At 39.2% G+C, this 23140-nt stretch overlaps 5 protein-coding genes across 6 annotated transcripts; 2 read left to right on the top strand and 3 right to left on the bottom strand.

The window, feature by feature from the left end:
• Positions 1-367: 367 nt before the first annotated feature.
• Positions 368-1722, bottom strand: Grl58a (Gustatory receptor-like 58a). Its single transcript, XM_018009175.2, has one exon. The coding sequence runs from the start codon at positions 1643-1645 to the stop codon at positions 368-370; it is 1278 nt and encodes a 425-aa protein (XP_017864664.2). The 5' UTR covers positions 1646-1722.
• A 2991-nt stretch (positions 1723-4713) lies between these two features.
• On the bottom strand, positions 4714-6567 carry LOC108616103 (uncharacterized). Its single transcript, XM_018011069.2, has 5 exons — positions 6370-6567; positions 6066-6312; positions 5730-5812; positions 5513-5662; positions 4714-5458 (listed from the first exon to the last, which is right to left on the bottom strand). The coding sequence occupies exons 1-5, from the start codon at positions 6464-6466 to the stop codon at positions 4797-4799; spliced, it is 1239 nt and encodes a 412-aa protein (XP_017866558.1). The 5' UTR covers positions 6467-6567; the 3' UTR covers positions 4714-4796.
• A 537-nt stretch (positions 6568-7104) lies between these two features.
• Snp (Snipper) lies at positions 7105-20883 on the top strand. 2 transcript variants are annotated; one of them, XM_018011073.2, is made up of 3 exons: positions 7105-7608; positions 19393-19679; positions 19743-20883. In XM_018011073.2, exons 1-3 carry the CDS (start codon positions 7586-7588, stop codon positions 20318-20320), a joined length of 888 nt encoding a protein of 295 aa, XP_017866562.1. In that variant the 5' UTR covers positions 7105-7585; the 3' UTR covers positions 20321-20883. The 2 variants fall into 2 exon arrangements, with proteins under 2 accessions (XP_017866562.1, XP_017866561.1); XM_018011072.2 differs by lacking the exon at positions 7105-7608 and adding an exon at positions 17126-17819.
• Positions 17826-18876, top strand: LOC149268564 (uncharacterized). Its single transcript, XM_089471673.1, has one exon. The coding sequence runs from the start codon at positions 17863-17865 to the stop codon at positions 18715-18717; it is 855 nt and encodes a 284-aa protein (XP_089327799.1). The 5' UTR covers positions 17826-17862; the 3' UTR covers positions 18718-18876.
• A 159-nt stretch (positions 20884-21042) lies between the features above and the next one.
• LOC108616095 (damage-control phosphatase 1) lies at positions 21043-23003 on the bottom strand. The gene has a single exon (XM_018011059.2). It carries the CDS (start codon positions 22574-22576, stop codon positions 21170-21172), a length of 1407 nt encoding a protein of 468 aa, XP_017866548.1. The 5' UTR covers positions 22577-23003; the 3' UTR covers positions 21043-21169.
• Between the last annotated feature and the right edge of the window lie 137 nt (positions 23004-23140).

Genomic DNA, 23140 nt, shown 5'->3' with positions numbered 1-23140 from the left:
AGATATTCGGTAAACGAACATCACACGAAGAGTTTGACTCAAGGCGCTCAACATAAAACGAAAAGAACGGAAGTGTCTTGCTAATAGAAAGAGAGAGAGTGAGTGAACGACTTTTAATATCTCTTCGGCTTGCCTGACTGCAGCTTCTGTAAAGAGAACAAAAACAACTCAAGCTGGCTTCCAATTTTTATACGCTTTCAACTCTTATGGACTTCCACTCAAAGGGAACAAAATGTTAAGGCTGTCAGCTTAGAATAGCTCTGAAAAGAAGATGCTCGAACAGCAAAAGGCAGTTGATCTAATATGGTGTATATATTATAAATTTATTATAAAAACTATCAGCTTTCATGAAATTGACAAAGTTGTCTTAGAGCAAGAGTAAATTGAAAATCTCGCCCTTGTGGACGGGCAATCGCTTGTGCCACACGTAGCTCACATAAAGGTAGCTGCAGTAGCAGAATAGCAGGCGAAAGAAGAACCGCCGATTGGGCGTGAAGAGGCCAAGAATCTGTAGGCGTGGCTGGAGCAAGACCCGCCGCATGCTCTGCCCCGAGCTGTACATGTGGCTAGACGTGGAGCAATGTCGATCCAGCCAGCCGTGCATGGCCAGCGCCTGGTTGAGCTGCAGCAGCTGGGCGAGATGCATCCAGGTGGTGTCCCGCGGCGATCTGGTGGCCACAACAAGTGCATCGAGCGACTGGAATAGTATGCGCAAGCCATTCGCCAGCATCAGGATGTCCAGCAGGCGACGCCAGTGGCCGAAGGACAGCGCATAGATCATTGTCAGATTGTAGACGACAATCTGCAGGAGCTGCGGCGCCAGCGTGTCCAGGAGCTGCTGCGTGAGCCGCGCATAGGCCACATAGAGGCGCTGGATGTAGAGCAGGCGGCGCTGCAGCCGCTTCACGGCTCGATAGTCCGCGTGCAGCGTCTTCATGTGAAGCTGCTCCAGCTGCTGCTGCAGCTCCGTGTTCAGCTGCTCGAAGGAGGCCAGCAGGAGGTACAGGCAAATGCTGATCAGATGCGCCGCCATGTCCAGGCACCACACGGAGAAGCTGCCGGGCAGGGCAACGACCAGGAGAGAGCCGAACATGACAATGGCATCCGATTGTCGCCTATAGACCCACAGATAGATCTTCATGGTGAGCAGCTTGAGGGCCAGCTGCACCACCAGCAGCCAGGACACCTGCAGCTGGCAACGCGTCAGCCGGTAGAGCGCCGGCGCCAGCCGCAAGAAGCCATTGATGAGGCGCACGCGCTCCTCGTGCACGCGCCGCGGCTGCCACAGGAAGAAGCAGAGGAACAGATACGGCTGCATGTGCAACAGCGAGCTGTACGGACTGAGCACCGCCAGGCTGAGGAAGTACGCGAACGGTAGCGCCACCAGCCGCGACACCGTCACACTGTAGTGGGTCAGGTGCACCGCGTTGCCCCTCCGCCGGTAGCGCAGCCGCAGCAGACCCAGGAAGTAGAACTGCGCCAGGTAGAAGCGCAGCAGCAGCAGCGCCGAGAAGCGTATGTACTGGTTGCTGATGCGGAACGCGCGCAGAAATGCCATCGTGCGCACCTGTGTCTCACCTGCAAAGCGAACACGACTGACTCGAGCCACGGCAGGAGTAGCGATGGCCCCGTCAAATTGCTTCATTTGGCTGCTAATGACTTGACTAATGACATGACTAATTCAACTATTAACACGTACACCCTTTCCTTTTTGGTTGAGCTTTTGCGATCATTGGCATACCCTGTAAATAGGATACATTGTAGAAAGGAATATTTTATATATGTTATCTTTAATTATTTTATTTATTTTTTATGTATATAAATATAATATTATTATTATTAATATAATACTTTTTAGTATTAATAACATTATTTTATAATATTAAAAATAAAAATTAAAAATATATATTTTCGTTCTTTTATATAATAAAAAGCTTAAAACATTATTTATGATATACATATATATATTTTATATTATTTTTAAAAAATTTAAAAATATATATTTTCGTTATTTTATATAATTTATAGTTATAATTACCTTAGAGGCTTGTAAATAAAAAAGCTTAAATCAGTTTTCGTTAACAAAGTCCAGGAAAATTAAAATAAGCATTTTGTTTATTTTTATACCTTCTAAAAATTAAATATATATATATTATAATTTAATAAGGGACAATAATAAAATATTTAAATATAATATAACAATAAAAAAATCCTTCAATATTATGATAATAACTGAGTAGACAATACTAATTACGACTACATTAATACACTGTAAAATTAACTTATTCATTACTTTATTTATTTATTACTTATCTTGCAATATTTTTCAGCCTTTTCCACTAAACGGATATTCCTTACGAAAAAATATGTGTAATAAATTTATATTTTATTTTTTATTTCTTTTTTATTTCTTTTTGTATTTTTGCTTTTTTTTTTTCTTTAAAAAGTTCGTGCTGTAATGTGGCAAGTTTTGTCAAAGGCAACCTTGAGTAGAAAGTTCTGTTAGATCATAATTTGTTATATAATTAATTTAATTGGCAAAAAGTGACAAGTTTTTTGTGACGAAAGAAGAAAAAATATGATTTTGGCTGTGCAAGGAAATTATGCAAAAATTTCCATAAAATATTTCATAAGAAAGTGGAGTTGAGGTGGGCAGGAGGCGGCCGGAGGCGGCAGGCAAAGTGGAGCAGTGCGTTGTGGTAATTAAAAAGTTGGCCAAAAAGGAATCCGTAGTCTGGAACCAGGGATCGTTGACAGCTCAAAGGACCGACCGACCGCCGAGCGATGACAGCAAGCAAAACTTTGCGATTGGGTCGGGAATTGGTTCTGGCTCCGGCTCTGGCTCCGGTTCTTACTCCGGCTCTGGCTCGACGAATTCAGGCAAAGTCAACCAAAGGCACAAAATGTTTACGAGTTCGCGCTGCAAAATAAGTTGAAAAAATTTGCAACTCGTTGCCAAGTTTGTCACCACACAACAAATATAACAACAACAACAAAAATATATGTAGAAAAATAAGTGTAAAAAAAATACTTAAAAAATACTGATGCATAAAACATTGCGAAGGCCTTGGCTAACCGCAGACACCAACGAGCTGCGGTTGGGCTTCGGTTGGTCAGCGTTGCCACTAATGTTGTTGCTCTTGTTGTTGTTGTTGTTGTTGTTGTTAGTGTTAGTGTTGTTGCTGCTGCTCCTGGTCATTATTGATGCCTTTGGCGACAAACGCGCCAGCAGCGGAAATTGGAAAAGTTCTCGAAGGCATCTTACAGTTCAATTTAAAGCAAGAAGTTGAGCTAACTAAATATTAAAATAAAGAATGTAACTTAAAGAACTATTTCATATTATATTTAAAAAAAAAAAAAAAATCATACTGCATATTAATATAAATTTCATTTTCATTTACATATCACACATATTTCCATCATTATAAAAGCTTTTAAATTTACTTAACAAACATTTAAATTGTTTTAGTAATTTTTTAGTTTTGTTTAACATTTCTGCATTTCCTTAAAACTTCATGTTTCTTTAATCTAGTTGAAATTAATTCTGTTATTTATAAAAGTTGGTTTTCTTATTAATTATTATTTTCTTGGAGTGTACACTTTTCTTACAGTGTATAATTTACACTTCTGGCTTCATCCTTGTCTGATTGCATTTAGCTTTATATAAGAATTCCATGTGGAATTTCTTTTTCATAGTAGCCAAGATTTGAATGAGAGGGAGAGAGAGAGAAGGAAAGACAGTTAGTTTTTTCTTTAAAAAAAATCGAGTTTAATTCAATACTACTAAAAGTCGTACATTTATAAGCATATCAAGACATATCTACGACTACATATGTATGTGTGTCTATATTATATATGTATTATATATGTGTTTATCTAAATATACTTAAAAACCATATGGAACATATGTACATATGTATTTATGTACATGTCTCAGAAAGTGAACTTAGTAATTAGACTAGAAGCCATTAATAAATTATGAAAAAATACCTTAAAATTATACTCAGTTGTTTACCTATACTTATAAATATATATGCAATAATTTACATTCTTCATTTCATTAATAAAAAAAAAAATAGCAGTGATTTTTGCTAGCTTAAGAAAACAGCTGTTACAAGGAGAGGAGAGAGCCGCATAACCGTTTTGCTCTTATTCCAAAAAGCTTTGGCACTGCACTCTTCTGGTTTTCTTGGGACAATACACATAGGGGAAATGCGAAACGGTGAACCGTTTAACTAAGGGGCAGGCAACAATGAGGAGCAGACGCTGGCGATGTTATTTTTACTCCAATCAGAAATGCGTAACTGACGCGCATAGAACAATTCAAGCAACTCTAATTAGAGTGCAACAACGAGCGTTTTTTAATTTAAGAGATTCTAATTGGAATGCAGCAATGCACTTTTATATTATATTACTGTATAATTGGAATAATAGGGTTTATTGAAATAAATTTTGGCTGATATTGAAATAATAGAAAGTTGAAAAGAAATTATAGAAACTACTGAATGGAGTATGAAGCTGTACAAATGTCCAGCCCTACTATTTCCAATCAGAAGTATGTTAAATGATTGCAAAAAGCTGTCATAAAAAAGTTGTCAACTAGAATTGACAATATTGCAGATGGTCTATCAAAATACCAAATCTGCAATTACTTTCTGTTTTCCTCTAGTCAGAAAGGCTTTACAGTGTTTACTCCAATCAGAAAACAGTGAATTGCGCGCACAAAGCAATTTAATCAACTGTAATTAGTCTAAGCAACAATCCAAAATAGACAAAACATATAGATAAACTATTCTTCAGCTGTTGTCGGCGATGTCGCGGCGCAGCCAATCGAGCAGAGCATCTCGGGCGCATTCCGCATCGGCGCTGTAGCATTCCAGGGCGCTGATCTCGTCCAGCCAGTTGCCGATGATGTAGCGCTTGTTGCACGGCATCACGCCCATCGCACGGAGCGCCTTCAGGCAGTAGAGCTGCAGCCGGGCGTTCGTCCGGGTGTGCATGGCGCGTCCCACGTGGCAGATGAGCAGCGTGAATTCGCGCATGCGCCACAGGGCCCGCTTGCTATGGAGGCCGTTGAGCAGGGCGAGCACAATGTACTCGTAGCTGAGCACCGGCTGATCGTGCAGCTGCTGCTCAGCGGGAATGGACTTGTCCTCGAATATGTCGAAGATCATCTTGATGCCGTCGACCTCGTCGAACAGGCGCTGCCCCTCCGAGCAGCGCAGCAGCAGAGCGAATGCCTTGCAGTTCATCTCCCAGAACTTGGCCAGCCGATTGACGATGCGCGAGTGCAGCAGCTGGAACAGACCCAGCTGGATGCCCTGCTCCGGTGCCACCTCCAGCATGTGGCAGAGATGGTGCCACATGTCGGGCGGATACAGCGGCTTGCAGGGATCCTGCTTCAAGTAATTGGCAATGGAGGTCAAGTTCTCGGCATCCGACAGAACGATGCCCAGCACTGGAAGGGGAATATATTAAGGGATGGCCTGGAAATCCAATTGGATGCATTTACCCTTTGGCTTGCCCGTTAGATTGCGCAGTATCTCGGCGGCGAGATCTTCCTTGCGCGGTTCCATGTCCTTCAGAATTTTATAGAACTCAATCATTAAACATTTGCGATTCGCGATTTGCTCGGCGCCATTCAAATTGCGAGAAATTATGTCTGAGAAGAGGAAGAGAAAGAGAGAAAGCATAGAGTAGAGAAAAAGAGAGAAGAATGGAGTACCTACTAAAGATCTTCAAATATGTCTCAATCTCCTCAAAGTTCTCCGCGTGATACTTCAAACGTTTCCGCATAAATGCGTTCTTAAGTCTGCAAAAGAGAGAAGAGACTGAAGATGGATAGAAGGAGGGCAAGCTGGGCGGATGGGAAGATGGAAGAAGAGAATAGAGATAGGAAGAGTGGAATCAGGAATCCCATTATCTGTCGGATGGGAAAATGGGAAGACAAAACAAATTCTCGATTCTCGCTTTCAGCTTCTGTATTCCACTTTCAAGATGAGATGAGAAGATAGATAGAAACTTCCCTTCTTCTCCCCTATCCCCGTTTCCCGTTCCCCACTCACTTTCTAACGATATCCATCTCGAGTACAGCACGTTGCACATTTTGTGGATTGAGCAGAAATTCGGTCAGGGAAACAATGGCACGCCAATGGGTTAGATTGACATCGCTGTCGATCTCCTTCATCAGTTTGGGCAATGCAAAGTAGCCATAGGCCAGCTGAGCGCGATCAATGAAATAGGTGGAGCTCTTGGCGCATTGCTGTGGGAATCGGAGGCAGCAATCGCGCTTCTTTCTGAATTTATCCCATTCTGCATGAAGCATATTATTACTAAAATGGCTGAAATGCTGCAGCTGCTGGACTCTACCTGTGCTCTGCAGACAGTTGACGGTGCTGGACTTCATCACACCTTTCATTTCACGTTGCAGAAAATGATTTCGATATCTCTCCAGCTGTTCCCACATTTTGATTGTCAGTCAAATTAAGAAAAATAAGTATCGAATATAAAAAATAAGTTGTTCAGATTGTAATGATGTAAAGGGAAATATTTGAATTATTTTCAAATGCCAACGGCTCTCTAGATGGCGCTATTCAAATTGAATAAAAATACTAAAATAAAACTAAAATATGAATGTAAAGAGCGAGACGAAGAGTTCATCATTCATATTGAATTCAAAGAAGTTAATTCCGCTTGGCTTATAATGACATTATTATGAAATAATTAAAAAATTTTGATATGCTATTACACTGTACAATTAATATGCTTTGAATATATTTTCAAATACCAACGGCTTTTACGTTAGCGCCAATGTTTCTAGTGCTGCCAGATTTTGGCAACTGTAAGTTAACATTTCATAAAAATACTAAATTTATCCATTAACAGTGGAGTTTACTTTTTATCACAATAATAATATTTAAATATTAATAGAAATATTACATCGCATCACAATCATAATATTTAAATATTAATAGAAACTATATAGAGTTAAATATGTTCATATACCCACCATTTACAAAGAATATATATTCGCTTGCCACTTATTAAATGTCTCTGCAACTGGTCACATCTAGACGCTCGGTCATATGTTTCTGCTGCCGCTGCTGCTAATGCTGTCGCTGTCGCTGTCGCCGTCGCCGTCGTCGTCGCTGCCATTGTCGCTAGTTTGTTTTTATCCAACTGTGCCGGTCGGCAGACTCAGATCTTCGCTGTAGACGGACGCTCGAGAATTGAGTGAAGTTTTGTGTGCGCGCGCAATTGTTTTTCAGTTTTCGTCGCTTTCGATATTTGTCTCCTTTTGTTACGTCCGGCAGTGCGCCGCCTGCATATGCGTGTGTGTGCGCGCTTGCTTGTGTGTGCGTGTTGAGTGCATATGTGCATCTGTGTCTGTGGAAGCGCGCAGACAACAAAAGAAAATTTACCGGTCCACCTTCAGCGCTTCCTTGCCCTTGCCCAATGCCGTTATTCGCACTGCCAAAATAACCTATCGAATTTTTTTTCGCATACAAGTTGAATATTTTACAACTCAACTCGCTAAGCGCTTCTACATTATAAATTGGACCAACAAGAAATATTTCGCACAATAATGGCGTTGATGAGACTGGCAAGGTGAGTGTCAAAATGCAGCTGAATAACTCCAAACGGCATACAACGAGAATCCAATAAGAAATGCTGAAAACTCTTATAGGAAAGCCCCTTTGTCATGTCTGCAATTCCCAAAACTATTCTTCTTTCACCAATTGATATATCAATATGACTGTGGGTATATTATAATATATCTGCATACATATATGTATGTATGTTTGTATAGGTATGTACGTAGTATACAACGGGCACGTGCTATGACTATTGTAGGTTGAAAATTGTTTTTATCGATTTGCAAGTGCTGTGAGAGGAAAGTCCAAGAAATGAAACATACTCTATCCACATACACACATACCTATACCTACACACACACACACACATTTATGTGCATTGCAAATGACAAGTCTGTGCAATAAACTGAAAGAAGTAAAACAAATTCATTCATGGCATTCAAGCGAATATGAAATACTCTACTTACGTATACTCTACTTATGTATATGTATGTATGTATTTAAATTACTTTATGGAGACTACTTAACTTTGCTGACTGTCAAACTGTAAATCGTCTGCCATGAATGTAAAACTGTAGGGAGAAAGAAAGTGAAGTTTGTATGGGACTTGGAATACTGGAAAGGCGGATCTTGGCTGCATTTGTGCTTGTAAAACTGTAACGAAACACTAATGAATGTCAAACTGTTCTCCGGCTTTTGTGTCTGAAAAGTTTTGGCAAAGCAATATTTTCAGCTCCATCCCATTTTTATGCATGTAAAACTGTATGTGCAAATAGTGGATGTAGAACTATTGAAAAGAAGTTTGTATAAGGGTTTTGTGTCTGAAGTACTCTTCAATGACTCATAAACTATGTGGCTTAAACATTTTGCACATCTAGCAATATGTCTTTAATTATTTTGTATTAAATTATTTATGCACAAGATTTTGTTCATGAATTAAATATCTTGAATTCATATTCGTGAATAATTTTTGTTTATAAAAACCTGCGTCGACGTCGCGACGTTGACTTCGCCGTTATTCTCGCTGCTTTTTATTTCGTTTTGCTCTGTTCTTCTCTTCGGCGCCTCCCGTCCATTGTTTACCTTAACATTTAGCATGCAGATTGCGGTAATTGTTTTTGTTGTAGTTGTAGCCTGTTGTTGGTGTGCGCTGAGTGTGTTATTGCGCCTATTGTTGTTGTTATTGTTTCTTTTGGTGAGGCGCAATTGGCGATTGGGCTGGAGCCCCGCTTCCTCCACTCAACTGAATGGAACTGTAGAGGGAGCTTTAAGCTTTAAGCAAGATTTGTGTAAGTTTTATAGAAATACATTGTTCTTGTTTTTATTTAATTTCTGTTACGGTTATTAATGTTTCTGTTACTGTTGCTGCTGCTGCTGCGACTGTTTACAATTGCTTTATTGGTCATTGCACTTTACTGCAGCCTGGCCCTGAGCGTCAACTGTCCCTTCATTGGCAAATACCCTACACGTGCGTTGACATTATCGAAGTGCTACAACCTTGTTGTTGGCATAGTAAATATTTATGTTAAGAGCTTAATTTCATTTCATTGACATTTTATCTCAAGTGTTTAAACAGTTGAATATTTTGTTAAGTTAATATTTAATGAAATTGCATATATGTACATATAATTTAAATTTATCTTCCTTATTTACAAGATTTTATTGCAATTAATCTCCTTTATTATTTATATAATACATGGTTAAATATTTCCTTAGAGTATTGCCACTTCGTAATATAATTTTCACTTTTAATTCCATTTCTGCTTGTCAATAGATATCAATTGCCTTTGCTATATATAATATCCGGCAAGCTTAAGTTGCATTGCTTAATTAATTATCAATCTATCAAGCTTGTGGTTTTTAGTTTTATAGATATATAATGATACACAATTGCTGTTCTATAAATATCGAATAATATAATATAAACCTGAAGTAATCTAACAATATTATAATTATAATGGCATACTATTGTTTTGATTATTCACTGTTTTTTTTTTTTTTTTAATAACATACTATTGTTGAATCATTTATTGTTTCATTCATTAAAAAAACTTTTTAAAATTACCATACTAAGCATTGCCTGGCACTAAAAGCTTTACAACTAATAGTCATGCGACTGGGTAGTACTGCTAAAAAACAGATACCACCTAAAAACCCGCTCTTAAATACTAAAAGTTAACATTTTAATTAATTCTGGCAGCATTTTGATTGAGTCAGCAGTAAAACAGTTGTCAAATTTTATTGTTTTTGTTCGTTTCTTTTTCTACTCTCTCTCTCTCTTCTCTCCATTCACGATATATACAGCTTTACTTTGTCAATAGCCTTAACTAATAACACCTTTGTGCTAAGGTATATAGTAATTGCCGATTTGCCACGCCTCTGGTGTGCTAAATCTTAATAGCCTATCAAGTAAGTGCATGTCTTTCAAATTTAGAAAGTCCAGCTTCATAACTTTCTCAGAATGAGCATAAAGCACTTATTTTTTTTTTTTTGCAGTGCAGCTCAGGCTTAATGCCGCGGACATTGGCTGACTGTGTGCGTGTCTGTCTCTCTCTCTCTCTCTCTCTCTCTCTCTCTCTCTCTCTTTCTCTCTCTCTCTCTTCCCCATTGCACAATTTGAACCCATAAATAAATGGCGACAGTTCAATTAGGTCCACTTTGGAGTTTGTCACTCCAAAAATAGCATCGGCGTGCCATTTTGTACATCTCCGGGTTGTAATTGAAATTGTAATTGTAATTGTAATTGAATGTAATTGGAGCCGAACGCCGACAATCTGCGCAGCTCTGGGGCCAACTCTCAAGTGCATTTGCCAAAGCAATTGAAAACGAAGCTGCAAAAGTGCAGTTCACATATCTCTGAATGTATCTGGATCTGTAGACGTATCTATATCTGTGTGTGTATATGTGTAGTTGTACATATCTGTACTTTTATTCGTATTTGTATCTGTATCTTTATTTGTATCTATATCTGTATCTTTATCTGTGTCCATATATCATATAGATGAGGCTGCATCTAGCATTCTTGTTGTTTTTGTTGCTGTTTGTTTGTTTGCTTGTGTGGCCCCAATACGTCCGATGGCCTGTTGTGGCCTTTGATGTTGATATTTATAGAGCACATGGAAAAGTTTTAGAGTTTTTGCACAACAATTGAAATTGCAAAAGCAACAGCAAAAGCAAATACAAGTGCATGCTGATAATTATAATAATCTAAATAGCCACTTAATCTGCACTCTGTATGTGCACATATGCATATATACATATACATATATATGCCCATTCATACTTTGTATACATATTACATCATAGAATACCCGACCTTTTTATACCCTGAACCCATTGAAAATGGGAAATCAGGGTATAATGGTTTTGTGAAAAGTATGTAACAGGCAGAAGGAATCATCGCAGACCCCATAAAGTATATATATTCTTGATCAGGACGACGAGCTGAGTCGATATAGGCCTGTCCGTCTGTCCGTCCGTCCGTCCGTCCGTCCGTCCGTCCGTCCGTATGAGCAAAAGGATCTCAGAAGATATAAGAGCTAGAGAGCTGAAATTTGGCAAGCATACTCGTGTATACCATAGGCAGTACAAGTTTGCTTTATTTTTTCGATAACTCATCCGATAACTTTTTTATCGAGAATAATCGAAAAATCGACAATGTTTTTTCAGCTTATTTTGAACACTTTTAGACCTGGAGACTTCAAATTTGCGTTGTATATAAAGTTAATGGATACAAAGATTTTGTAATTTACAGATTTTGGATACCACGCCCCCTTCGCCCCCAATTTGTAAAAAACGCATTTCAAGTACTAGAGACTTGTGCTTTGAAATGTACACACATTTAAGCCATATGATTACGCTCTAAAAGTTTCATTAAGATCGTATGTCTACAAAAGAAATTATTCAACAAATAAATTCTCGTTATATTGCCCACACTGCAGTGCAGCCCAAGCGCAGCCGCTGCTAGCTGCGCAGTTTGCAAAGCGCGTGCTTATACGTGCATGTGTATGTATGTGTGCATAAAAGAAGTCCAGAATGATTAGAATATCAGTTTGGAGGGTTCAGGGTATCTCCTAGTCGAGCAGTCTCGACTGGAGCCTTCTTACTTGTTTATACCACATTTATTTCTGTCACAGTCACAAGTCTCTGCAAAATGAGCTTAAGCTTTAAACTATTTGAGCTGTCGATCAACCCAGCTTTCAGTTCATCAATTAGGCAGTCTATCAAGCTATCAGTCTGTCAAACCGATCAACCTGCCCTTTGCTTATTCCGCCAGCTAAGTATTTAGTCAATCAAGCAGTCGTAAAGCCATTCAGCCCATCAGTTAATCAGTCAATCAAACAATCTAGAATTCAATCAATCAATGAGTCAGCCCATCCTCAATCGGCTAATCAACCACGCAGCTCAGCTCAGTTCTATCTATTAGTCAATCATCTGTCTGGCAATCAGTTTTATAAAAAATGCAAATATCATTTATATGATTGTTACAAGTCTACTGTAATCTAAGCTTCATACGAAACTCTATACATATACATAATTAATATACATATGTACATATCTATATACACAAATGTCCCCATATATAAGCATGTTAAGGCTGTGCAAATGTTTTGTTCCCTCTTAATTTAATTATGAATATTTTATTAATTGACATTGTTGTATATTCTATAAATGAATTTTTCTATATTCTCATCTTCATTTAACTGTTGCTGTTGCTGTTGTTGTTGTTGTTGCTCGCTTTGTCATTTGAAACAAAGCTTTTGATCAACTATTAATTCTCTCTTGGCAAATGGCCACGTTTTAAATTGTTTTATTCAGTCGAGATTTGTCAGCGTCTCGAATTGAGTCGAAAATAGTTTCAATTGAAAATTCATATTTAAATTTATGTTTCATTGACGAAAAAAATACTTTTTTTTTTTAAGTTAACAAATCAGTGAAGTAATTTGAAAGCAATAAACAAAAAATGTTGCATTTAATTGATCAATGGGAAACTTTGGCAACGCATTTGTAAGTTTAAAAAAATTAGTAAATTATAACAAAGTATTGAGAATAAACTCTAAGCATATTAGGACCATTAAGATTAATAAAATTAGTCAAAGAATTGGAAATATTTTATTATATTTTATTCTTCTTTAATTTCTTATCAGAACCTTTTCAAATATTTAATTTTCCTTTGTTAAAAAATGTTTGCAATTTAAATTTTAAATAAATAAAATTAAAATTGTAGAATCTAGAGAATTTCGTAAAAATGTTTTTGTCGAATTGCTCGATAATTACCTATTAAAATTATCAGTGGAAAAAAAATGATTTTAAGACGCATTTCCAAGTAAAATAGGTAAACAAATATGGGATATTTGGTCGGCTTCTATCGACTGCGCAATGCTCGTTCACAGATCATTAATAACTGTAATAGACTATAAAGTAAGCCAAATAATGTGAATTATATATACTAAAGATATAGAATAATAAATAAAAATTGAAAAAATAAATAAATAAATAGTAGTGTAAAGCATGATCGTAAGATATTTAAAAATAAATATAGTAATAATAATATTTAAATCTATTGGAGAAATATAAACTTTTTCCGAAATAAATATTTATTTAACACAAAAATGTAAGCTAATAATTTTTCAGAATGTGAAGCAGTATTAGTGTACCCCTTGTATATATCTAATTTTAACCTACGACAATGGGATTCTATAATATAAATCGTGATTGAAGAAACCAAAACATGTTGGAATCGATCTTGCGCATCCAACGAATCACAGCACAGTGGGACAGTTAAGCCAAAAATGTGACAAAACCCAAATGTCTTATAAAACAGCTGAAAATGTATGAAAGAGTTTCTGTAAAAACTTAAGAATCAAAATAGGGAATATAATAAAAAACAAAAAAATATTTAAGTAGAGAAATTCGGCTTCTTTGAACTAGATCGTTTTCAATATTTAATAATATTGAGAAATTAGTTGGCTTTAAATGAATTTTATTTAAAAATACTTAAAATATAATTATTAAATTATAAAATACAATTTATAATTTCATTGAAATCGCTTTTCTACAGTTACATTAATTACTTTATTACATATAAAAAAATTAAAAAATTGCAATGAAAATAATGAAATTATCCCACTGTACGCCATCATATTGCTAGCAGTTATTGGGCTTGTGTGAATTCAGAGGGAAATCCGGCTGAAAGCAGTTTTTACCAAACTTATCCAAAGTCAAGAGCAAATACGCGCACAGACCAGGCCATAAATATATATATGCAGCACAGGGATAGCCATATGCAAAGTAAATATATTTATGACAGAGCAAAATAATTGAAAATGAAGAGCAGAAAGAAGCAGCAGCAGCAGCAGCAAAACAAATGCAATCGAATTTAGATTAAAGTGCGAGTGAGAGGGCGAGACAGAGAGAGAGAGAGAGAGAGTGAGTGAGACTGAGGATAGGGAGAGAGAGAGAGAGCCAGTGAGTGAACATTTAGCCCAGTAAATTTCATGCACGCGTCTCCAATTCAAACGTTGCACGCGGCGTATGCGCAATATATGCAAAGTACATTCCCATATATGTATGTAGATATGTATGTGTATACATGCGATTCTGTTCATAGCTTAAGCTGGTAATTGCTAATTTCAATATCAATTACATAATATATATGACACACATAGATATAGACATGCATATGTGTATGTATGGACATACATCAGGTGCACCGCCCCAGGACCTTGAATATAATTATCAATTTGCCACAGTGGCAATTACTATGGCCAAATGGGCCTATTATAACTGATATCAATTAAGCTGGAATATGTCATTCCACCTACTATATATATACTATATAAAGCTTATTGATAGCCTCTTGTCTCCCACTCTTCAGACTTGAAGTTCATTGATTGATTCAGTCAATTGCGCTATTTTTGGCAGCCTACACGGCTTATACAATTTGTTTGTGCACTTTTATCGACTTGCACATGCTGTTCACAGGCATGTCCATGCATATATATACAGTGCAATCAAATGATTGTTGTTCTCTATTTATGTCTGTTTGTTTATTTCAAGTCGAACGGCTAACTTAATATATTGCAAATTGAACGATATTTCGAGCATATAAATGGCATGAGTTGGAATAAGTAGAGAAGCCAAGTGCATCTGCCTAATTAAGAGATATTTACAATCATATAATGCTTGAATCCTTGCATTAAATGGTTTACTAATGTTTAATTCTCGTTGATAAAGCTCAACTTTGAAGGGTAGAAGAGTTTCGTGTACTATATTGAGAATTAGTTCTAGCTTCAAAAGAGAAGAGCTTAGATAAATAACGGAAAAGTTATATTGAATTTACTATAGATGCTTAGATTCCTTTATGTTTAACTCAGATGATTCAGATGCAGAACATTATGTTTAGGATCAGTATATTCTAACAAGAATATATTACACTAAACTTCCATTAGCCATACATTCATAGAAATAGCTAAGATTTAGATGGCACTGCAAATACTATTAAGAATTTTAAGACCCCACCCCAAAATAGTTTTCAACATTTTCGTATAGCATTGACAATTCTAATAAATCGTGAACAGCCTCTAGTTGCAAAAGCCTAATAACTACCTTCCCTAACTAATAATATATAAAAGCTCTATTTAAATACAGTTATTATATATTTTGTGCATGTGAGCCGCCGTCAACGAAATGTCAACTACCGTGTGCTCGGCTATCGAGTTGAGGCCCATTGACATTGTGTTCGCCAGATAATTAGTGGAGAGTCGCACATGCTGAGTACCTGAGGCACGCATTGTTAACGGCACGAGCCGCCCATTTGATTGACATAAATAACAAAAACAGAAATAATATTCACTTTTTTTAGGGGCTTGTCGACATCACGTAATATAACCGTAAACAATAAAAATACTTTTGAGAACACGTCTAAGCTCAACCTGTTGCACTTTGGCCATTCACAAAGTGGCTTAAAGTCTATATGGATAGTCGATTATCTTTAATGTCCAATGAATCATAGAAAACCAATTTTGTTGCTCGCTTTGAAAGAAGTGAAAAGAGTGTATTAGCACTAAGCAATGCTCGTTGGAGACTCGAAAGTAAGAAAAAAGTATGGTCATAGAGGTTTCCCTGGATTAGTCAATTTGCTAAGTCTCTTTTTTTTTTGGAAATTTTCAGATGGCCATTAGTTGAGTCAATAATTAAATTTAAAAAGCCTATAACAAGACCTTCACTTCTACTGCAAATTATTCTAACTTGAATTCAATTGTTCACATATTGAAATTGAGTTAAACAGATTTGCAATTTGCTCTTACTTTGGGTAAGTAACATTTTCGAAAGTTACTGTGCTTTAATCCTTAAGCGCCGCTTGACATGCCAAGGCGCAATTTCACTGCTGGCATAGCACTCCTCTTTTAAAATTAGAGAGACAAAGAGAGCGCGAGAGCAATTTGTCTAACCATTCACATTCCATTTAACCAATGCAGTTTACTACTACTCCAGCCCTACACATTCTAAAAATAGTTGCAATAACTCAAATGCTAGAAAAAAAAAAACAATTCCACTCATTGCATTGCCGTTCTAACTTATGCCTGTGCTGAGCTAAAGAGAGAGAGAGAGAGACAGACTTAGAGCGCTGGTAAGTGCTATAATTTCATTTACAATTAACTCTCCATTAGGACAATGCTCTTTCCAGCCATTCCATTATCTAAATATAGCTGCATTACCCCTTCCAGCTGCTTGGAATGGCAACGATCAATTCCACTCACTGCATTGTTGTGAATGGAGAGACAGATAAAAAGAGAGTGAGAGTGAGTTCATTAATCCAATTTTTGCATGTTTGCCGGACTAAGTATATCTCTGCTTCCGCATTTGCAGTGGACATCGTTAGTGTGCGCTTCCACTCCTCCCACGACCAGCCAGCAGCTGCCTGGCCGAACGAAAGTGAGAGTGTGTCGTCGACTTTGTCATTGTTGTTGTTGTTGTTGTTTCTGTTGTCCGTTCAATCATTGCAAGTTTTATGCAATCTGACTTTTGAGTGTTTTTGCAGGCTGTGTGCGTGCGTGTGTTGTTGATCTCTTTTTATAAAGCCATTGTGTTAGGCTATATGTATGTGTGTGCGTGCCATATATCAAAAACATAACGGTTTGTGTCAGGCATTTGCTATATTCATAAATTCTTTCAATTTACATAATGAAAGTGCAATGACTCTTGCAAAATACGTAAACTGACAAGCTTAATCTTTGTTTTTGTCTTTATTTATTTTTTTCTTTAAGATTCCCTTTATTTATCTTTATTAATTGTTTGTTGACCTTGCATTTGCGATTACGGTGTACACACCCAGAATTGCGATTGCACGCGATTTACACATTTGAATGCACGTAATCAAGATTTACTAACATGTGCATGGGTCATACATATATAAATATATTTGTTGTATAATATGTTTTTGTTTTGACTTTGTTGCATTTTCGCTGGTAAACAAAACCGGTCAGGGCTAGTTAGCCGGTCAAAAGCTGTCAAACGAGTTAATGTTGTCAAAAGCCATTGATTACTAATAGTGAAAGTTAAATGCTTAAACGTAACTACAGCTTATCTCTTTGATCAGTAATTCGAGTGCATTGCAAGCATATCGACCAAACTAATTGCACTCAAATTTTATACATGTATAAATTTAAAACATGCGCTAAGCCGTAAAAATTGCGATTGGTCACACTAAACAGCATAAATACATAACATGTGTGCTCCTCTGTTAAACAATAAAGCTCCACACAAAATGGTCATACTCTGAATAACATTTTCATTTGAGTAAAAGTTATCGCCTTTGAATCGATAACTCAAAGGCTTTTGTAGCACATTTTAGTTGTAATTGAAATTTATAAGAAAAATGTGTACAGAGACGAGCAAATTGTTGCTAAAAAACATGCCCTGTAGCATGAGCGAATTTTCGCAACTAATACAGGAACTAAAACTGATTATACCGCGGTCACTCAACGCTTTTGGTCGCAAGCGGGCACTGATTGAATATGCCGACGTCGAAGAGGCACAGAACGCCCTGAAACAGCTGTTGGGGCTCAGCGAAATACTGGACAAGCCGCTTCGCGTCAGCAACTTTGGACCGCGTGCCAATGCCGCCGACGGCACCAAGCCGAAAACCGCCAGCAAATCAACGCAGGCGACAACGCCGGCCCAACTGCAGCAGGACTCCACTTCGAATGCCGAAATCAACAAGTATGTGCAAAAGTTGTATGCCTGCAATAATCAATTTGACTTTATGCAGCCGCCACCGCCATATCTACGCTACGCCTATCCGCCCATCAATGCCGAAATTCTTAGTGCCATCGGTGAGACACTGAAGAGCGATAAGCGCTTCTATGTGCAAGTGCTGCACTTAATGAATCGCATGAATTTACCGCCGCCATTTGGTGAGCGACCCAAGGGCATTATATTGCCGCCCAAGCAGTCGGAAGACGTCGCGATTCAAACCGAGACGATTGAGAGTGAAACGGAGAGCGAGCTGGAGAGTGACAAGGAACAGGAGCACAATCAAGCTAATCAGCAGCCGAAGCTAAGAGGAAAGAGACCTGCTGATAGTTCAGTATTGGAGCAATATCGTAAGCGTGCACGGCAAGCGCTGCAATTGGAGAAGACGGCGGCAGTCAAAACGAAGAGAGAAGAAGAGAATGCTAATGTGCCCATCGCTCCACTCCTACGTAAAATAGAGCTGAAACTGCCGACAGTGCTGCCCGTTGCCGCTCAGCTGCCTGAGGAGCGTTTGTCTGCTGAGCAGCTGCAAGAGCTGCCCGTCTACAAGAACTACAAAGTGGGCGAGCCGAGCAATAAGCTGTACATCAAGAATCTCGACAAGAGCATCACAGAGTCGCAGCTGAGCGCTCTCTATGCACGCTATGCGCCGGCCGAGAGTCTGGACATCAAGGTCATGCAACAGGGTCGCATGAAGGGACAAGCATTCGTCACATTTAAGCAGCTGGATTCGGATGGGGCGTCGGCAGAGGCACTGGCGGCGGTGGTGGCCAAGGCATTAAGTGAAACGAATGGTCTGCTCTGGCAGCAGAAGCCCATGATCGTGTGCTATGGAAAGCAGCAGGTGCAGCAGCAACAGCTGTAGAAAAAGCAACAAACTTGATTGAATTGCATTCCAAAGAGTGATTAGAAATTTAAATTGGCTGTTATATTTAGTTAGTTTACATATTAAATATTCGTAAATTATATAAAGCTGTGAAAGACTGATGAAATATTGTTGTTTAAATATATTTATAAATATTTGCATATTAAAATGAAATGTAAATATTAATGAAATGAAATGTTTGTTAAATATACTCTCAAAGTTCTCAATGTAGAGCGAAGTAACGTCAAAGTAATCTAAAAGAAATATCTATAGTCTTAAATGTACTTGGTATATTTACTATTATTAATTTAATTCAATGTCTAATGAAGTAGAGCGCAAAGCGAGGTGCGTTCTAAAAGTTCTCAATGTCGAGCGTAATTTGTTGATTTCTAATTTGTAATCGCAGTAGCAGCTTCATTGGCTTTGTACGAGAGTCGAGCAGGATTTGTTTGTGGAATGTCAGTACTAGACTGTAACTACAAGTTGCCAAGATTCCACATAATATTTCCTATATATTTTTCTAAAAAAAATACATAATAAAAAATTGCAAAAAAAAAAAAAAAACAAAAACAATAAAAGAAAGACAGAAATCAGTAAACATTTACAGATATATTAAGCTAACGTTTTTCTCTCCCTCATCCCCTACTTCTATCCACTTTGGTTTGGCTACGGCAGACAACTGGGCCTGATCGACACGTTGTATGTGGAGGGCGGACGACCAGATCCAGCCAACGCCTTGGATGAACTGCAGAACGAAGCCGATATCAGCATCAACGGAATCGCCGGAGACACTGGATCGGCAGCCACAACAGCCACAGCCTCGGCCGGAGTCAAGACAAAAAAATCACGCAAATCGAAACAGTTGGCGATGCAGCCATTCAGCCATGTGATTGCCGTTGATTTTGAGGCCACGTGTTGGGAGAAACAGGCGCCGCCACAGTGGCGCGAAGCCGAGATTATAGGTGAGTGGTACCAGCTGATCTATCTAACAAGCGATCCCATGCTAATTGTTAGTTCTCTCGCAGAGTTTCCAGCGGTGCTCGTCAATTTGAAGACGGGCAAGATTGAGTCGGAGTTCCACAAGTATGTCATGCCAATTGAGTCGCCACGTCTGAGCACCTACTGCACGGAGCTGACGGGCATCGAGCAGAAGACTGTGGACACGGGCGTGCCGCTGCAGACGGCGCTGATGATGTTCCACGAGTGGCTGCGCAAGGAGCTGCGCTCCCGGAATCTGATACTGCCCAAGACGAGCAAATCAAATCTGCTGGGCAACTGCGCCTTTGTCACCTGGACGGACTGGGACTTTGGCATCTGCCTGCACAAGGAGTGCACGCGCAAGCGCATGCGCAAGGCGCCCTATTTCAATCAGTGGGTCGATGTGCGCGCCATTTACCGGGAGTGGTACAAGTACCGGCCGTGCAACTTCAGTGATGCCCTCTCGCACGTGGGCCTGGCGTTCGAGGGACGTGCGCATTCTGGCATCGATGATGCCAAGAATCTGGGCGCACTCATGTACAAAATGGTCAGAGATGGTGCACTCTTCTCCATCACCAAGGATCTGACGCCATATCAGTCGCTGAATCCCAATTGTATATTGTGAGCCAGCGATCGAGCGAGAACTCCCTCCAAGCGATATCCAATGAAAACAAAAACAGAAAGAAAAGATACAAAAACAAATTGCACTTAGTTACTGACTTTTAATAAACAATTAATATTACGTAGCTGGCGATGATAGATCGACAGTTCATAATGTGAGAATAGCCTGCAAAATATTCGTGTGCGTGTGGCAAATTCCGAGATGAGTTCTGCAGAGGCAATTGATAAGACTTGAAAATTCGACGAATTGTTTCAAATGATGCTGCATCGCCCCACGTCCTCCCTCTCCCTCCCCTCTCTCTCTCTCTCTCTCTCTCTCTCCGTGTGTATGAGGTGTGGGGGTAATGCAGCATTTAATATATTTATATATATACACATACATATGGCCATAGAGCGTATTTTTCTACTATTCATATTTAATAATGCATAGTTAATAATAGTGTCTATACTGCGTATATGGAATATCATACTTATGTTCATCGCCCAAACACGGCCTACAACATTTAGCTTTAAGCAGCATTACTAATAAAACGACAATAGATATATTCAGAAAAGATCAACTAGAAACTATAACTGTATATTTGATTTACCTTTGAGTGTGATGGGTATAAATTGGGATACGTAGAGGCGATGAAATGGAACAGAACTTAGTGGGATGAGCTTTTAAGGATGGAGAGTCGAAGAGGGGACTTTTCCTATCCGCTTCATATATTCAAATGTTAAATGTTTAATATTAAACACAATTTATTGAACTGCCGTACATCCAACTCGGAGATGAAATGAACTGATGATAAAGATATATGCAAAATACGAAGTCTATATATTTAGGAACTGAGCTCGGCGACCCTAGGCGCTAGGGTCGCTTCTTGAAAGCCAGCTGAATGACTGCCTTTTCGCCCGTGCACATCCATTTGGGATTGTCGAGCATGAGCAAGTCAACCAGGCAGTTGGGCATGCCGCAGTAGAGATCCGATTTGATGCAGCGCAGCGCACAGAGGCTGGTGGGCAGGAAGCCGCCAAGACAGTCGGGGAATGGAGTCGTGGAGTTCCAGTTGATGTCGTCCAGCAGCTTGCGATAGTTGAGATCCCCCTTGAAGATGGCCAGAGCACTGAAGCTCAGCTGGACGTACAGGCAGGGCGCCAATTGGCGCATGCAACGGAAGCCCTCCGGGCGGGTCCAGAACTTGCAGGTCTCGTAGAGCGCGAAGATGTCGTGTTTCATGAAATAGCGCAGCTTGCGGCCCAGGTGGGCAAACTCGGGGATCTCGCTGTTCAGCAAGAAATTTAGCATCCAGTTGAAATCGTTGGCCGTCACGTCCGATACATAATACGGAATGGCCTTCACATGGTAGCGCACCCTCACCGCAAGCCTCGTATCGATCAGGTAGGCGCCCAGCAGGAGATCGGCGAAGAGCTCGAAGCCAGCATTGTCCAGGATGATGTCGACCATGGCAGGCGTGACGGAGGAGTGGAGATCCCGGGTTAGCAAGCGATAAACCTCAATCGACTGATCCACCAGCAAGTGCTTGTTGTACTGCTTGAGGGTGTGCAGAATTTGGTCCGAGGGACTGTCGCTGGTGATGGAGAGGTCACAGCGATTGGCCCACAGCGACAGCTTCAGCATCGTCACAAAATCCTTGCGGCTGCGCTTCAGCTTACTCACGCCCTTCAGGACGGCGCGAAACAGATAGACAAGGTTGCGGGCGGAGCAGATCTTCTTCTGGCCAAAGTAGTCGAAGTCCTTGAGTAGCTCCGAGCGCTGGAAGGCCCTCCAGATGCGACGGTACAGGTAGCACTCGGCGTGCAGCCATTGGGCCGAAAACCATTGATTCCTCTCGCGATTCGTCAGGTGCTTGATGAAGCTGTTCCACTCCAGGGAGTCGGGCGTTTTGTCATAGAAGTACTTGAACGGCTTGTTCTCCAGCACCTCGTTGCGCAAGATATTCAGGCTCCAGATGATGCGACGCAGCTCGAAGTGCGCATACGAGCCATACTTCTCGATAATCCGATCCTCCTGCTTTTGCAGCGAGTCGATCAGATCCAACAGGATTTTGGGCACGCGTTCCTTGAATGTGGCATAGGCGAAGCTGTGCTTATATTTCGCCGACAGCGGCTCACGCAGCGGCGCCGGCAGCTCCGATATATTGTTCGCTTCGTCAAAACTGCTGGCGTAGCTCGGTATTGTTGCCTTGCTGTGGGCCGTGGACAAGGACTCGCCCGAAAGGGAATCGGCAATTGTAATTGACACATCGTCCAGCATTATCTCAGCTCAGCTTTAGACATGGGTCTTTCTTTTTATATTCTTTTTTTTTTAGTCTAACACAATTTTGACAAAGTTTTCCAAAATGAATTTGGAATTTAGAAATATATTTAACTACAACTATATAAATATATTATTTATGTTTCTAAACGTGGGCTTTAAGCCCCATTAGGCTCTTCTTCTTTTTCAAACATATCCATTTGCCTCAGAACTAGAGAACATTCATTTTAATTTTAATTTCGTGAAACGTAACTATTTAACAATTTTAAATATTTTTTATAGACTTTTTTTTTGCCTTTGTTTTTTTTAGTCAGACAAAAAAAATAAAATTCATTTCGTCCAACATTTAGTGCTCAGTCATATATGATATATTATATATAAATATATACATACACATATTTTCATATATATCTATTTCATATTCCTCTAAACCAAATGTTAGCAAATGCTGAACATTTCTTCATCAAATTATAAGAAACTTGTTTATCAATTAGCACTTGACTATTTTTAAGATATGGTCACAAAAAATTAATGTAAATGTTTTTGTTTTAATTCAAGAGAAAA

The sequence above is a fragment of the Drosophila arizonae genome, chromosome 5 (assembly GCF_054131065.1).
Source record: "Drosophila arizonae isolate 15081-1271.41 chromosome 5, UAZ_ARI_1.0, whole genome shotgun sequence".
Taxonomy (NCBI): Eukaryota; Metazoa; Arthropoda; class Insecta; order Diptera; family Drosophilidae; genus Drosophila; species Drosophila arizonae.
Note: the sequence above shows the minus strand (reverse complement) of the source record. Positions and strands in the feature narration are given on the sequence as shown.

What these genes read in the sequence shown, in the direction of transcription:
- Grl58a (XM_018009175.2), bottom strand. Translation starts at nt 1,645, where the DNA reads ATGAAGCAATTTGACGGGGCCATCGCTACTCCTGCCGTGGCTCGAGTC.
- LOC108616095 (XM_018011059.2), bottom strand. Translation starts at nt 22,576, where the DNA reads ATGCTGGACGATGTGTCAATTACAATTGCCGATTCCCTTTCGGGCGAG.
- Snp (XM_018011072.2), top strand. Translation starts at nt 17,476, where the DNA reads ATGTGTACAGAGACGAGCAAATTGTTGCTAAAAAACATGCCCTGTAGC. An exon ending in TCGAATGCCGAAATCAACAA is followed by an intron (nt 17,820 to 19,392) that starts GTATGTGCAAAA and finishes TGGCTACGGCAG; the next exon opens with ACAACTGGGCCTGATCGACA. An exon ending in GCGCGAAGCCGAGATTATAG is followed by an intron (nt 19,680 to 19,742) that starts GTGAGTGGTACC and finishes GTTCTCTCGCAG; the next exon opens with AGTTTCCAGCGGTGCTCGTC.
- LOC108616103 (XM_018011069.2), bottom strand. Translation starts at nt 6,466, where the DNA reads ATGTGGGAACAGCTGGAGAGATATCGAAATCATTTTCTGCAACGTGAA. An exon ending in GAGATGGATATCGTTAGAAA is followed by an intron (nt 5,813 to 6,065) that starts GTGAGTGGGGAA and finishes TCTCTTTTGCAG; the next exon opens with ACTTAAGAACGCATTTATGC. An exon ending in TCTAACGGGCAAGCCAAAGG is followed by an intron (nt 5,459 to 5,512) that starts GTAAATGCATCC and finishes TTCCCCTTCCAG; the next exon opens with TGCTGGGCATCGTTCTGTCG.
- LOC149268564 (XM_089471673.1), top strand. Translation starts at nt 17,863, where the DNA reads ATGCAGCCGCCACCGCCATATCTACGCTACGCCTATCCGCCCATCAAT.